Genomic DNA, 13,216 nt, shown 5'->3' with positions numbered 1-13,216 from the left:
CCCGGAAGGTTCCATGAGCTCCCCCCACAAAATACTGGGCTGGGGCCTTTCTGCTGGGTTCCCCCATCCCCCATGATAGCATCATAGCACTGATGACATTGGATATTGATTCCCGGCTGCAGGCCCCCCTCCACCTCACCCCACCCCCACTTGCCATTAAAGAGCCAAAGCCAGAGCTAGGAGAGGAACAAATGACTTGTAGAATCGGACCCTGCCCCTGACAACCCCCTCCCCCACTTTGGGATCTGGCTGTCAGGGAAGAGTGCTCTCAGAAAAGTTGGGTAGGGGCTTCTGAGGTTTGAGGTCTTTGTTCTCCCAGCTCAGGCTTCCTGGAGGTTCATTTGCATGAGAATGAGCACCCCCCTTTTCACTTACTGTGGTGGGGGTCTCTGGGAGAAGACTAGCCAGGCTTGTGGCTGGTGGCAGTGAGAGCCCGGCCCAGCCCATCGAGTGGGGGGTGCAACTCTCAAGCTTTTGTGAAACTGCCACTACTCATGCACCCAGCACCCACTCTTAGCCTTCCCTGCCCTAACCCAGCACTTGTCCACAGAAAACAGCTCTCCCCACCTTGAGGTCTGGGGGACCTGCCCCCATCCCCTCTGTCCTGGTGACCTGCCTGGCTGGGCACTGGTGCGATGTCTTGGTCTTCCCAGCAACCCAAAGCTGCCTCAGGTTCTCTACACTCACCAGTTCCCTCAAGTCTCCACACGCTTGCCTGTGCAATTCTCCACTTGGGACCTCCTCTCTTTGCCTTCACTTGGCCCTTTCTTACTTACCTGTTGATAATAATCCCAAACGACACTAGCAACAGCTACCACTTTAGGGAGTTACTACTGTGACCCCAGCACTTTATAGCCTCGGAGAGATGGAGGCATTTGCCCAAGGCCAGACTTAAAAGATGCGAACTGACTCATTGGAAAAGACCCTGATGGTGGGAAAGACTGAAGGCAGGAGGAGAAGGGAATGACAGAGGATGACATGATGGGATGGCATCACCGACTCAATGGACATGAGTTTGAGCAAGCTCCGGGAGTTGGTGATGGACAGGGAAGCCTGGAGTGCTGCAGTCCATGGGGTCTTAAAGAGTCGGATACGACCGAGGGACTGAAGACTTATAATAGATAAAGCTGGGATTTAGTTAAGGAACAAAGCTAAGGCATCTGGCTCTGAAACCCGGGGCACAATATGGTCACCCTCCCTATGAGGGAGTGAGGCTGCCCCTTGTCCCTGGCCTACCTCCCAGGCCAGGTGGGTTGGCTCCATCAAGGGGACACTTGTCTCCCTGCCTCGTAATTGCCCTTCTGACGCACACACCCCTCTCCTGGCATCTGCCTCAGCATCTAGCCCAAGACCTGGCACATAGTAGGTGCCAAATTTGTCAAGTCATCATCTGAAAAGGTTGGAGTGTTCCCCGAGCCAGTTAAGGCATGGTAGTTCCCGTGGCTACTGACTCCCAGGCTCCGCCCCCGCCCTTTCTCCCCGGTGCCTGCACTGGGATCTGGCCGTGGTGCTGAAAGGCCAGCAGCCCACCCCATTCCTCAGCCCTGCGTCCCGTTTGGCTGCTTCCTGAGCCCTGCATAGCCCCAGCTCCCTGGGCCAGCCCATCCTTCCTTCATGAGACGTTTTCCTGAGGGCCTGCTGTGCACAGGCTCCGTAAACCCATGGAGGAGGGATCACGGACAGCCACTTAGGACACTCCAGTGATTCATCAAACATTTATGGGGCATCTTTATGTCTCCAAAAAGCCTTTGAGGATCCTGGGCTTCAGTTGAACACCAAGTAGAATTTCAAGGGCTTCAAGCAGGAGTGACGGCATGGGCTAAGGCCTGCAGGTGTGGGGCGAGAGGCACATCTTGAGGGATGCCCGCCTCTGGACACTACTGTCCACCAACCCAAATTTGTGAGTGGCGATTCTCTCTTTGGCATCCCCTGCAGCCCAGTGGCTCCAGCGCCCTGCCGCCCAGGGTGGGGTCCAGACAAGGTGTTAGGAACTATGAGGACGAAATGGAGGGGTGCCAATCCCTAAGCAGGAGGCTCTGTCCTGGGAACAGAGGGAGCCAGGTCATGTTCTGTGGCCAGATTAGCATTTTAGAGAGACCTCTGGCCTGTGTGGGGCAAGAAGGGATGGATGTAGCAGTAATCCTGGCCATGGATGAGGCCTCCTCTTGAAGGGGCCAAAGCCGTCCCCCTCCCCCAACCTTAAAAAGAGTGAAAATCCCCTTTCTGGTGCTGCTGCAGCCCAAACAGCAGTGGGAAATAATCACTTTTCACAGGCCTCTTATCCACAGCCAAGCCCTGCTCCCGTTTAATCAGCAGTGCCAGTGTGACTTGAAGATTCCTGGGCTTGAGAGATCAGGAGAGGGGTTAAAGAAAATTACCCTCGCCTCCTCCATGCTAATGTAATCTCTAACCAGATCTGCCTAGCCGAAGCTCAAATTGCTTTTTAGATTAACATTTAATTATTAACAGGGTCCCCTGGAAGGCCTCGGGCTCGGGGGCTTGGATCGGGAATGGGGGGGGGGGAGCAGTAGGAGGGGGTGGGGTGGGCTAGTACTCTGGCTGCCTTGCAGAGAGAGTTGGGGGGGTTAGATGGGGAAGGGGCAGGGGAGAGTGGGGTCAGGAAAGGAGTGAGAAAGGAGACAGCAAGGAAGAGAAGCGCCAGGATAGAGGGGCAGAGAGAACAAGCGACAGAGATAGAGACAGGGGAGCAGAAGACAGACAGACAGGGGATCCTCCTGTCATAGGGGAGGGCCTGGGCACCCTTGTGGCACTCTTGGGTGAGGGTCCCTCCACCCTTCTGTCCTGGTCAAGGTCAGGCAGATCCTGCCCCTTCTGGTATAGGGGGGCATTGAGCTTTCTGAGGCTTTGTGCTGGCCCGGCTCGGCTCGTGGTGGTAGGAACCCGTCCAGAGAAGGGAGCCACTCAGGCCACACAGTCAGGCTGCAATCCAGCTCTCCACAGCTTGCAGTCCAGTGCTCACGGCCCCTCCCAGGTCCTGGTCCTCCTGCCTCCACTTCAAATTCTTCCCGGCAGGTGGGGCTGGGCTGGGGGCAGAGAAAGGGTGAAGGAGAGCAAGGCTTCAAGTGCAGTGCAGGGATTGGAGGTGAGAACTGGGGGAGTGGGGAGTGGGCGGGGGAACTCCTGCCCGCACTGAGTGAAGGTCATGAGGTCTGGGGAACAGCAGGCATCTCCTTCACCTGTTATTAGGGAACTTGGAGTCCCGACTGTCCACTTGGCACTTAACATCCTGGGTTTTATCAGCCTCCTGTCTCGACCCCTCTCGACTGCATCTAAACCCCACTGGTGTGGACTCAGCCCTGTGTCTTGCACACAACTAGTGCCCTGGACTGTGCTGGAAAACCACATGGTAACATCTCCTTGTGTCCAGGTTCCAAGGGCCTCCGCTGATCAGCTGGGCCACTTGCCATCAGGATTCTGCAAGGGAAACTGAGACTCAGAGAACGGGTGTGACTTCAGGGTCACTCAGCCAGTTAGAACCCTGGGGCTTGGCCCCCGCCTGGCAGATGCCATCCTAAAGCCTCCAGGGCTGGCCCTCTACTCTGAACTCGTAGTCCCACTGGACGCTGGGAAGGCCTGGCATGACCTCCTCTCAGCCACAACCGGTCTTTGGCCTTGAGTGGAGCCACAGAGGCCAGAAGGGGCAGCTCCTGGAAGGAGGGAAGGCTGGGAGCGGGGCTTCACAGGGTCACAGCCGCCTCCTGCTGTGGAGGCGTGTCCCTGCCTCCCACCCGCTCAGGGCCAGCCCAGCTGGTATGGCAAGGGCAGACTCTGACCTGCAGGATGCCTAGGGGAGAGTTCTGCCCACCTGCCTCTTCAGGGAAATAGCGGAGGCCAAGGGGAGAGGCCAGGGAATTCCACTTCAAGCAGGCCGGCCTTGGGAGCATGCAGTCTGGTTGGATATTCTATCTTGGCAGGACATCCTCACAGATTTCCATCCTCCCAGCACATGGCATGGAGCTGGTCCCCAAAAGATGTTCCAGGAGTGTTTGCTTCCTGAATGAGTGAGTGAATGGCTGGGTAAACAACGGCCGCCTCAGAACGGTTCCCTTCTGGAGGCAGGGCCTTGCTCTAGCCATCTCAGGATTGCTCTGCCCACGTGGGCCTCTTAGATTGTCCTCTGTGAATGTCCATGGGATGAATAAGTGGCCTCCTGGGGGCCCCTTCTTCCTCCTTCCCTGCTTTTTGTCTCTCTCTCCATGATCCTAGAGTGTCCTGGAGTAGAACCAGAGACTGGGAAGAAGCACGACTTTGCTTCTGCTCCTTCCTGCCCAGCTGCCTGCGAGATGGGGGTCGACCCCAGCCCCCAACATGGAGCCAAGGCTGGAGGCCCGAGGTGGTAGACCCTGGCTGGGGTTGATGCCCTCAGGCTCTGCCACCTGAAAGCTGTGTGACCTTGGCCAGATGACGTCCCCTCTCTGTGACCGGTTCCTCATCTGTGAAATGGGCCTAGAGATAGAAGCCACAAGGGAGGCTGCTCGGAGGACACGGTGAGGTGTAACAGACTGGATGCGTGTGGGGCGTGGCCCAGAGGGAGCTTTCCGTAAATGCGCGCTGCTGTTAGTAGCACCAGCATGTATTGTCATTTTCCAGCTCCCCGTTCCCACTGGCAGCATGGGGAGGGGTGGCTCCCCAACACCCCCTGCAGCCAGACAGGCTGGGGGAGATGACAAAAGGCGGGCCGGGCCAAAGGCCCCATTCCCTGTTCTTTTAATAAATATAAAGGCAGCCTCTAGACATCCGTCTGCTCTGCATTGTTCTGCCAAGGCGAGCAGCAGTCTCAATTCCTCCTCGGACTCGGGAAGTTCCTTCCTTTCTTTCCCCTCCCCTGTCACATTTCCTTTATCTAAATCCTCAGCTATGAAAGGGCATATCGACAGCTGGGGGCATTATCTGGTGGAGGGGACCTTTTCCTAGGGGTGCCTCCAAGATAAGGAGTCTTATCAGCCCCCGCGTCAGGGACGGTAGCCAAATCAGTCTAATCATTGAGGCTTGCGACATTTCCCCCTCTCTCCCCCCACCCCACTTTTATATTATTAAAGTCACAAAAGACCTTGGGCTTCTAAACAGCCTGATTTGCAGATAGGGTTTCAAAATGAGCCGCTCTCCCAGGATGGTCCCTGGCTGAGAGAGTAGTCATGAGTTGGGGTGGGGGCTCTGGGCAGCTGGCTTTCTACAGACAGGGGTGATGCCTAGCAGAGAGGGGGCAGGGGAGGTCACAGAAAGATCATGACTGTCTTAGGCACCTGCTCCAGTCCTGTCTCCGGTTTGCTGTGTGACCTTATGCAGGACACTTGGCTTCTCTGAGGCCCCCATCACTTCATCTGACAGTAACTAAATTCATGGATTCGGCCAGTCATTCAACACCTACTTATTAAGCGATTGCTCTCTGCCAGGCATTGGGAAGAAAGAGACAAATAAGACATGGTCGTTGCCCCTGAGAAACTCAACAGTCCAGTGGAGAGAGACAGACACGAAAATTGGCAATTACAACTCTGTGTGATTAGGGCCATGAGCGGGGGTGCCCAGAGGAGGGGACCTGAGTCTGAGTTACAAGGGATCAGATGGCAGTGCTGTGAGTGGACAGACCAGTGCAGGTAAAGGTTTGGGGGCTGGCGGGCTGGAGGGAGCGATGAGAGATGGTGGAGGGTGGGGGGGCAGGTCATAATGGCCTTGAGGGCCAGGCAGAGGGTTAGGCTCTATTCTGGCACCAGAGAGAAGTTTTAGGGCCAGTAAGAAGGTTGTTTTGTCTTGTTTGTAGATAATGTGTGTGCATGTGCTAAGTCACTTCAGTCACGTGCAACTCTTTGCAGCCCCGTGGACCATAGCCCGCCAGGCTCCTCTGTCCATGGGATTCTCCAGGCGAGACTACTGGAGGGGGTTGCCATGCCCTCCTCCAGGGGATCTTCCCGACCCAGGGATCAAACCCAAGTCTCCTGCACTGGCAGGCGGGTTCTTTACCGCTGAGCCACCTGGGAAGCCGTAAATAATGTGGATGATCCCAAACTGGCCTCTGCCCTCCCCCACCGGACCCCACCCCGCACCTGCCCCGGCAGCAGGGCACAGGGTTCCGGGGAGAAGGGGCAGGGGGCTGGGGTGCTGCGGGCCCAGGAAGAAATCCATCTTCTCCACGTGCAGCCGGCCGCTCAGATGGCTGGTCCTCCACGGGCGCGGGACAGACTGAGCCAGGCGGCTGCACCAGGAAAGCTGAGCTGAGGCCTTCCCCTGGACTCCATCTCCCCTGGGGAATCCTCTGTGGGCCCTGAGCTGGGCCTCGTGGTCTCTCACAGCCCCCAGAACTGCCTGGGCGTCCACCGTCTGAGCACCCTGAAACCGGAGCCCCACGGGGAGGGCATTTGCTGGGGTCTGGCGGTAGTTGCCCAGTCGTGTCCGACTCTTTGTGGCCCCATGAACTGTATCCCGTCAGGCTTCTGTGTCCACGGGACTCTCCAGGCGAGAATCCTGGAGTGGGTAGCCGTTCCCTTCTCCAGCAGATCTTCCTGACCCACGGATGGAACCTGGGTCTCCTATGTTGTGGGCAAATTCTTGACTGACTGAGCCACCAGAGGAGAATAGGCGGCCTACCCCTCACCCGATAAGCGCTGCAGCCCCTGGCCTGCCCTTTTCCACTGAAAAGCAGGCTAGGGTGCTTGACCCCTGGGGAAGGGGGGGCTCTGGAGAGGGGCCCTGGGCTTCTGGGCACCTGGTGAATGGCCAGGGGTGGGGAGGACCACCCAAGGTGGGGCTGGGCTGGGCCAGGACCCTGGAGAAGAATGAGCTGGGAGGGATCACGGAGGTGCTTTTACAAGGCCAGCGAGGGGCAGGAACTCCCCGGGGGTGACACAGGCATGGAGGTGGGGTGCTTCTGGGCTTCCAGCCCAGGTTTCCTCTAGGTGCTGACCTCCCTCCTTCGCTGCCCAGCGCCGCCCCAGCCTGTGGGCAGCAGCACAGCCCAGTGGAGAGGAGCCAGGCTCACCCAGTCCCTGGCTGCTGAGTGCCCCGGGGAGGGCCCCGTCCCCCTCTGGGTTTCGTCTTTGGACAGAAAGGGCTTGCTGGGGCCCTAAGGCGGGCTGGCCTCTCCCCTCTGTCCCCCTAAGTCTCCGTCAGAGCAGCGGGAGGTGGCCAGCACTCTGGGCTACAGTGGGGACCCGAGGCCGGGCTGCCAGGGTGCCCCCAGGCCTCTCACCTTCCAGGCGGGCACACGATGGTGTGTGTGTTTCCGTGGATGGCCCGTGAGTGCTGAGAGGTGCCGGAGGGGCGTGTCACTTGGGGTGGGCGAGGGTGTGTCGGGGTGTATCCACCTGCAGGAAAATGGATGTGGCGAGCACCTCTGGGTGTGGGCGGACGCCCAGCACTGCGGGTGTTGCGTCCGAGGGGGCCTGGCTGCCCCCAGGAGTGTGGTGTGTCCCCAAGGGCCCCCGGCGCAGCCCGATGCTGGCTCGCTCACGTCCTGAGTCCCCAGGGAGTGGCGCCTCCTTCCGTAGTCAAGGGCTTTCGTCCCTGCAGTAAGCCCCACTTCATTCCCTTCTTCAACTGTGTAATTTCTGCCTGATTGTAATGGCATATTTTAAAATTACCAGAAATCAAAGCCAGGAAGCGGATACCGAAGCTTTTATCGCGTCGCTGCGTTAAGGCTGGCGATTGGGAGGTTGGGGAGGGGAGGCATTAGACCCACCGACCCTCCCCCATCCACCCCCCATCTCTCTCTCCCTCTGTCTCTCTCTTTTTTTTTCCTGAGACAGTAATAGGAGAAAATTGGTTTTGAAACTGAATAAAAGTCCCTTTCAGAGTAAATCATTTCTTTCAGGGTACCTTTGCTGAAAGTAAAATAGAGCATAATGAAAGGTGGGTACGTGATTGTCTTTCATTTACCGAGGGTCCGGGACAGACAGGAGGCTGCAACCGTCTCGGGGAAATACAAGATTGGAATAATTGCTCGGTAACAAGGAGCTTGTTGTGAAATTAGTATCTTAAGAAAGTAGTGAAAAAAGGCTTTTCCTCATGAATACTTCATTATTAGAAGAAAGCGGCAGAATTTAGGGCTCCAGACACCTGTTTAGTATTAAATAACTTCCCTTTCTTCCCCTTCAACACACCCTCCCCTCCGCTTTCTTCTTTTTTAAAACCAGCCGCCCGCTTGGCAGCTCGGGCCTTGGCAGTGGGGGTGGGGCTGGGGCTGGGGCACCGGGGCTGGGTGGCCATCAGCAGTCTCCAGGGTTGAGCCCACACCTGGGCCTGCCTTTCCCTGGCAGGAAACGTCCCGCCCTCTCCCCATCCATCCAGGGCAGGCCCTGCCCATGTCATCTTGCCCCTCAGAGGCTCCGGGTTCTCGGGGGAAGAGAGGTTTTGTGTAGATAAAAATGCTCGTTTCCATGTGGATCTGGGTCAGTGAGCCCACGTGGCCCTGTCTGGAGCCACGCCTGAGCCACCCTGGGTGGGCCTTGCCCTTTTCCGTTTGGGCTCAGGGACGTGGTCGGGGGCCTGGTGGCCTTTCGGGCCTGGTCTCGGGGCTCAGTCTGAAACCAAGGTCAGGCTCAGCACAGGCCACCCCCGGTTCTCGCGGGGACCCCACCCTGGACATCTCACCCCTCCAGGTGCACTGGGAAAAGTCTCCAGACTGCGGTGGCGGCGGGGAGACCAACACTTCAATGAGTGGGAACCCCGTGTGTCACGGGAAGTTCCCGGACACCCCTCCCCTCCGTGTAGCTTCCCAAGATGACCCTACAGATGGGGGGTCTGTGCCCTTGATGAGCTCAGGGCTGAAGGTGGGGAGCGGGGAGGTGGAGACAGGGGGGTTGGTACAGATTTGCTGGCACGTGGTTATGAGAGAATGGAGCCCACCACCACCCAAAGGAACGTGGAGGGGAGCTGCTGAGAGAGCACGCCTGGGGGTGTCTGGGAAGCCCCCTGGAGCAGGTGTGACCCACACACAGAGTCGGGCCGGGCGGGGAGCTGGGAGGCAGGCCTGGAGTGGCCCGTGTGACCAGCACCTCCTCTCCCCTCCTCACAGGGACCCCGCCGCAGAGCGCGCCCCGCTGCGGGCCCCCAGCTCAGCCATGCTGGCCTGTCTGCAGAGGACCCAGAACGCCCCCGGCCAACACCTGGCCTGCCCGACCAAGAGCCTGGAGCTGCGCAAGTGTGAGTGACGCGCCCTGCCCGCCGCGCCGGCCCCCACCCCCTCCCCTGCCCGCTCCAGGCCCCTGGCGCTGGCATCCTCCGGGGCACACCGAGCTCGCCCCAGCTCGGGCCGTGGCAGGGCAGCCCCCAGGCGGGGAAAGCCGTCCCCACTCCAGCCTGTCCCCCCACCGCCAGCCTGCTCTGGGCGCTCTGTGCCCTCCCAGCCCTTTGGGCGGCTGGGGTCCCTCCCCGACAGTGGCACCCACTCCCTTGGCCTGGCTGACACCCACCGGGCGCGACCTTCCTCCGCAGCAGCCTCCTCCGGCCACTTAGCAGCACCGGGACCCCAAGCCTAGCACTTCCTCCGTGGCCCGCCACATGTCATGTCTGTCTCTGTGTCAGCAGGGGGTAGGATCACAGGAAAGCAAACACGCTTTGCCCTGGAGCAGCGCAGGTTTGAACCGTGTGGGTCCATTTATACACGGATATTTTTCAGTAGTGAACACCACAGTACTCCAGGGTCTGCAGTTGGTGGAGGAACTGAGGATGTGGAGGGCCAACTGTAAATTACGCTCAGATTAACCCCCATATCGTTCAAAAGGCAACTGTTGTCCCAAATGAGATCCCAGCTTGGGGCTTGAATTGCTGTGTGGTCTTGGGCATGTCCTTTCCCCTCTCTGGGCCTTGCCTTTGTCAACGGGTCAAGTTAGGGAGCTGGACGTGGTAACCTCCAAGGGTCTGTCCTCCTTTACCATCCAGGAGAGGGGTCCCAAGCCTTCTGGTCTGATTATTCTTAACCACCATAGATTTGCTGCTGTTATTTTTTCAGTATTTAGAAACATTTAAAAAAATAGGGAGATATTCATAAAAATCTGGATCTAGTGTGTCGTGAATACAAATCAGAGGCTCTGTATCACAGGCCTATGTTCCTCCTGGACTGCAGCTATTGGTTAGAACAGAACGCCTGCATCTTTAAGGGGATGTTCCTCTCCAGTTCACCACAGTCCCCAGTTCCCACCCTTCCCTATTGCCCTCTGTCCTATATCACACAGGATCAGTTACCATTTATCACTGTGTCTATATTGTTGCTTTATTCTTTTTTTAATATGTATTTATCTTTAGACAGGGGCTTCCCTGGTAGCTCAGAGGTAAAGAATCCACCTGCCAATGCGGGAGACATGGGTTCAATTCCTGGTCCGGGAATATCCCTCTGGAGAAGGAAATGACAACCCACTCCAGTCTTCCTGCATGGAGAATCCCATGGACAGAGAAGCCTGGGAGGCTCCAGTCCATGGGGTCTTAAAGAGAGCTGCTGAAAAACAACAATCTTTAGACATGGTAATATACTCATGTAGTCCAGTATTCCAACGGAATAAAGGGGGTAGAGAGACAAAGCCTGCCTCTCCACTCCTGTCTGGTCTCCCAGGTGTTTTATGCACATGCTAGCAAATATGTGTGTCTACACGTATTTTATCCGCTGTCCTATGCCTCACTTTTTTCACTTAGCCATACAAACTACATGTCAGCATCTGAAGAGCTTCCTCATTCTTTTGCCACAAAGTTTCTCATAGCATGGACGATCCATCATTTATTTGGCCAGTCCCCTAAGGAGAACCATACCCAACCTGCCATTACAAGCAGTGCAGGAACAAACTTTGTCTCTGGATATGTGTCACAAAGATGTGAATAAAACCACAGCATAAATTTCTACAAGAGGAAATACGGGGTTGAAGGTATGTGCATTTGTAACTTTGATGGATGTGGTTTGATTTATCTGTTCATCCTCTTGATCTGTTTTTTCCCCACTGGGTTTTGTCCTTATTGATTTATAGGAGCTCTTTGTATATGATGGAATTAGACTTCTGTCTGTCCTATGAACTGCAGATGTTTCCCCTAGATTGTCATTTGTCTTTGATTCTGTCACAGAGGACTTTTTTTTTTTTTTTGATGAAGTGAAATTTGTCAGTGCTTCCTTTTATGGACTTTGGATTTTATGTCATACTTAATGTCCTTTTTCATGCTGAGGCTGTTAAAAAAAAAAATGAGAGGGAGCTTCCCCAGGGTTTCTTCTAGTTCTTCTCTCGTTTAATTTTTAAAATATATAATCTCTGATATGTTTGGTAATTTATCTGGTACAAAGTTGGGGTATGGATACAAGTACATTCAAATATCGGTGCAATGCTGATTTAATTATTGTAGCAGTATAATACATCTTAAAAATTGTAATGGCTTTGTTGAGATATTATTCACGTACCATACAGTCCACCCATCTGAGTGTACTGTCAGTGGTTTAGTATACTTACAGAATTTTTGCATCCACCACCCCAGTCCATTTTAGAGCATTTCTATCAGCTCAGAAGAAATCCCTTTACCCACTCCTTCATCTTCCGTTCTCTATAAATTCCTCTCTTTTTGCCCTTTACTGAGAGGGGACTCATACGGTTTGTGGCCTTTTGTGACTGGCTTCTTGCCCTCTGCACAGCGTTTTCAGGGTTCATCCATGTCGTAGCATGTGTATAATACATTTTAATATTTGATGGTGCTTCCTGCTTGTTATTCATCATTTCTCTTATGCAAAAATTCCTTGGCTGTTCTATTAGTTTTCTGCCTGGACCACAGAATCAACTTATCTAGGTAAGAACAAAATCCTGTTTGGGTTTTCACTGAGATTGCATGCAATTTATAAATTAATTTAGGAAGAAATGACATTTTTATGATGTCTTTCCCTCCAGTAACACGGTCTGTACCTTTCTGTTTGTTCAGACTTTCTTCCCTGTCCCTCAGCAACATTGTTAGTATTTTCTTCATTTAGACCTTTGCACATTTTTAAAGTTTACTGCCTCTGGAATGTTAACCTTTCTTGGCTAATCTTTTCTTCCATAAGTGTTGATATAAAGGCTATTAACTCCTGCCACCTTACTGAATTTTGTTGTTTATAAATCTTTTTCAATTTAGTCTCTTAAGTTTTTCAGTTATACTATCAAATCATTTGTAAGCAATAATTTGACCTCCTACTTTGCAAGTTTTATACCTTGATTTCTTTGTCTTATTAATGGTGCCTACTATCCCTGGAACAATAAAAAATAATAGTGGCAACAATAGACATTCTTGCTTTGTCTCTGACTTTAACCAGAAGCTTCTAGGATTTCCTCATAACACAAAATACTGGTTTAGGGGCAGATACTTTATCAGGTTAAAAGTAAGTGTCTACCTATTCCTGAATCAAGAATGGAATTTGAACTTTTCAGCGTCTGTGAAACTGATCATATGTTCTCCCCCCCCGCCCCGCCTTGGTCTCTTAATATGAATAATAATATAGATTTCTTAATAATGGACCAACCTTGCCTTCCTGGTTGGTTCCCACTTGGTCATGAGAAATATTTCATTCTAATATACCATGGGATTGGATTTTCTATTTAATAGGAGTTTTACTTCAATTTCATCAGTGACATTAGTCTTTAGTTTTCTTTTTTAGGAACAGTTTTTGTTGGGTTTTACCATCAGTGTTACACTTGCTTCACAAAGACCCTTGCTTCCTCCTTCCTCTGTGCTTTATAACATTGCAAGTAGAAATGGATTATCTGTTCTTTAAAGATTGGTTGATCCTCCATGAAGCAGTCTAGGCCAGTGTATTTATTTGGGGCAGGTGGAGGCCTTGGTAGCACTGAGATGTTGGCCATTTGTTCCATAATGATTGGTTTAAATGTTCTTGAATGAATTTAGTAAATTATGTTTCTCTAGAAAAGTACCCATTTTATCCAGATTTTAAAATTTATCTGCCTGAGGCTGCAGAAAATTAATTCTTTTAAATGATTATGTTACCCTTGTTTCTGATATTGTATATTTTGTGCTCCCCCTTTTTGATTAGGTTAGTTAGCTAATGAGGTTATCTACCCCCCTCCTTTCCAAAAAGAAACATCTTTAGGATCCATTTATTAGTAATTACCCTTTTCTGGTTTCTAATTCATTAATTTATGCATTTGTCTTTATTAAAATGCTCCTGCTTTGCTTTAAAAAATTTTTTTTTGAGAGGCTTAGATCTTTATACTGGTAAACAAGAAAAAAAGGAAGATTAAGGCTA

At 53.2% G+C, this 13,216-nt stretch overlaps 1 protein-coding gene across 5 annotated transcripts in view; it reads left to right on the top strand.

The window, feature by feature from the left end:
• Window positions 1–13,216, top strand: part of FAM222A (family with sequence similarity 222 member A) — a 60,782-nt gene that overhangs the window by 21,814 nt on the left and 25,752 nt on the right. For 2 of the 5 annotated variants that reach the window (XM_070475424.1, XM_070475426.1), the window contains one exon: window positions 9,029–9,156. The exons of 1 other annotated variant lie outside the window; for it this stretch is intronic. In XM_070475424.1, the coding sequence (XP_070331525.1) occupies window positions 9,075–9,156 (82 nt within the window). In that variant the 5' untranslated portion in view covers window positions 9,029–9,074. Of the gene's footprint in view, window positions 1–9,028; window positions 9,157–13,216 lie in introns of those variants that run through there. 2 more of the 5 variants (XM_070475428.1, XM_070475427.1) reach the window with 1 other exon arrangement.

The sequence above is a fragment of the Odocoileus virginianus genome, chromosome 12 (genome assembly GCF_023699985.2).
Source record: "Odocoileus virginianus isolate 20LAN1187 ecotype Illinois chromosome 12, Ovbor_1.2, whole genome shotgun sequence".
Taxonomy (NCBI): domain Eukaryota; kingdom Metazoa; phylum Chordata; class Mammalia; order Artiodactyla; family Cervidae; genus Odocoileus; species Odocoileus virginianus.
The sequence above is the reverse complement of the archived record's forward strand: the minus strand, read 5'-3'. Positions and strand labels throughout refer to the sequence as shown.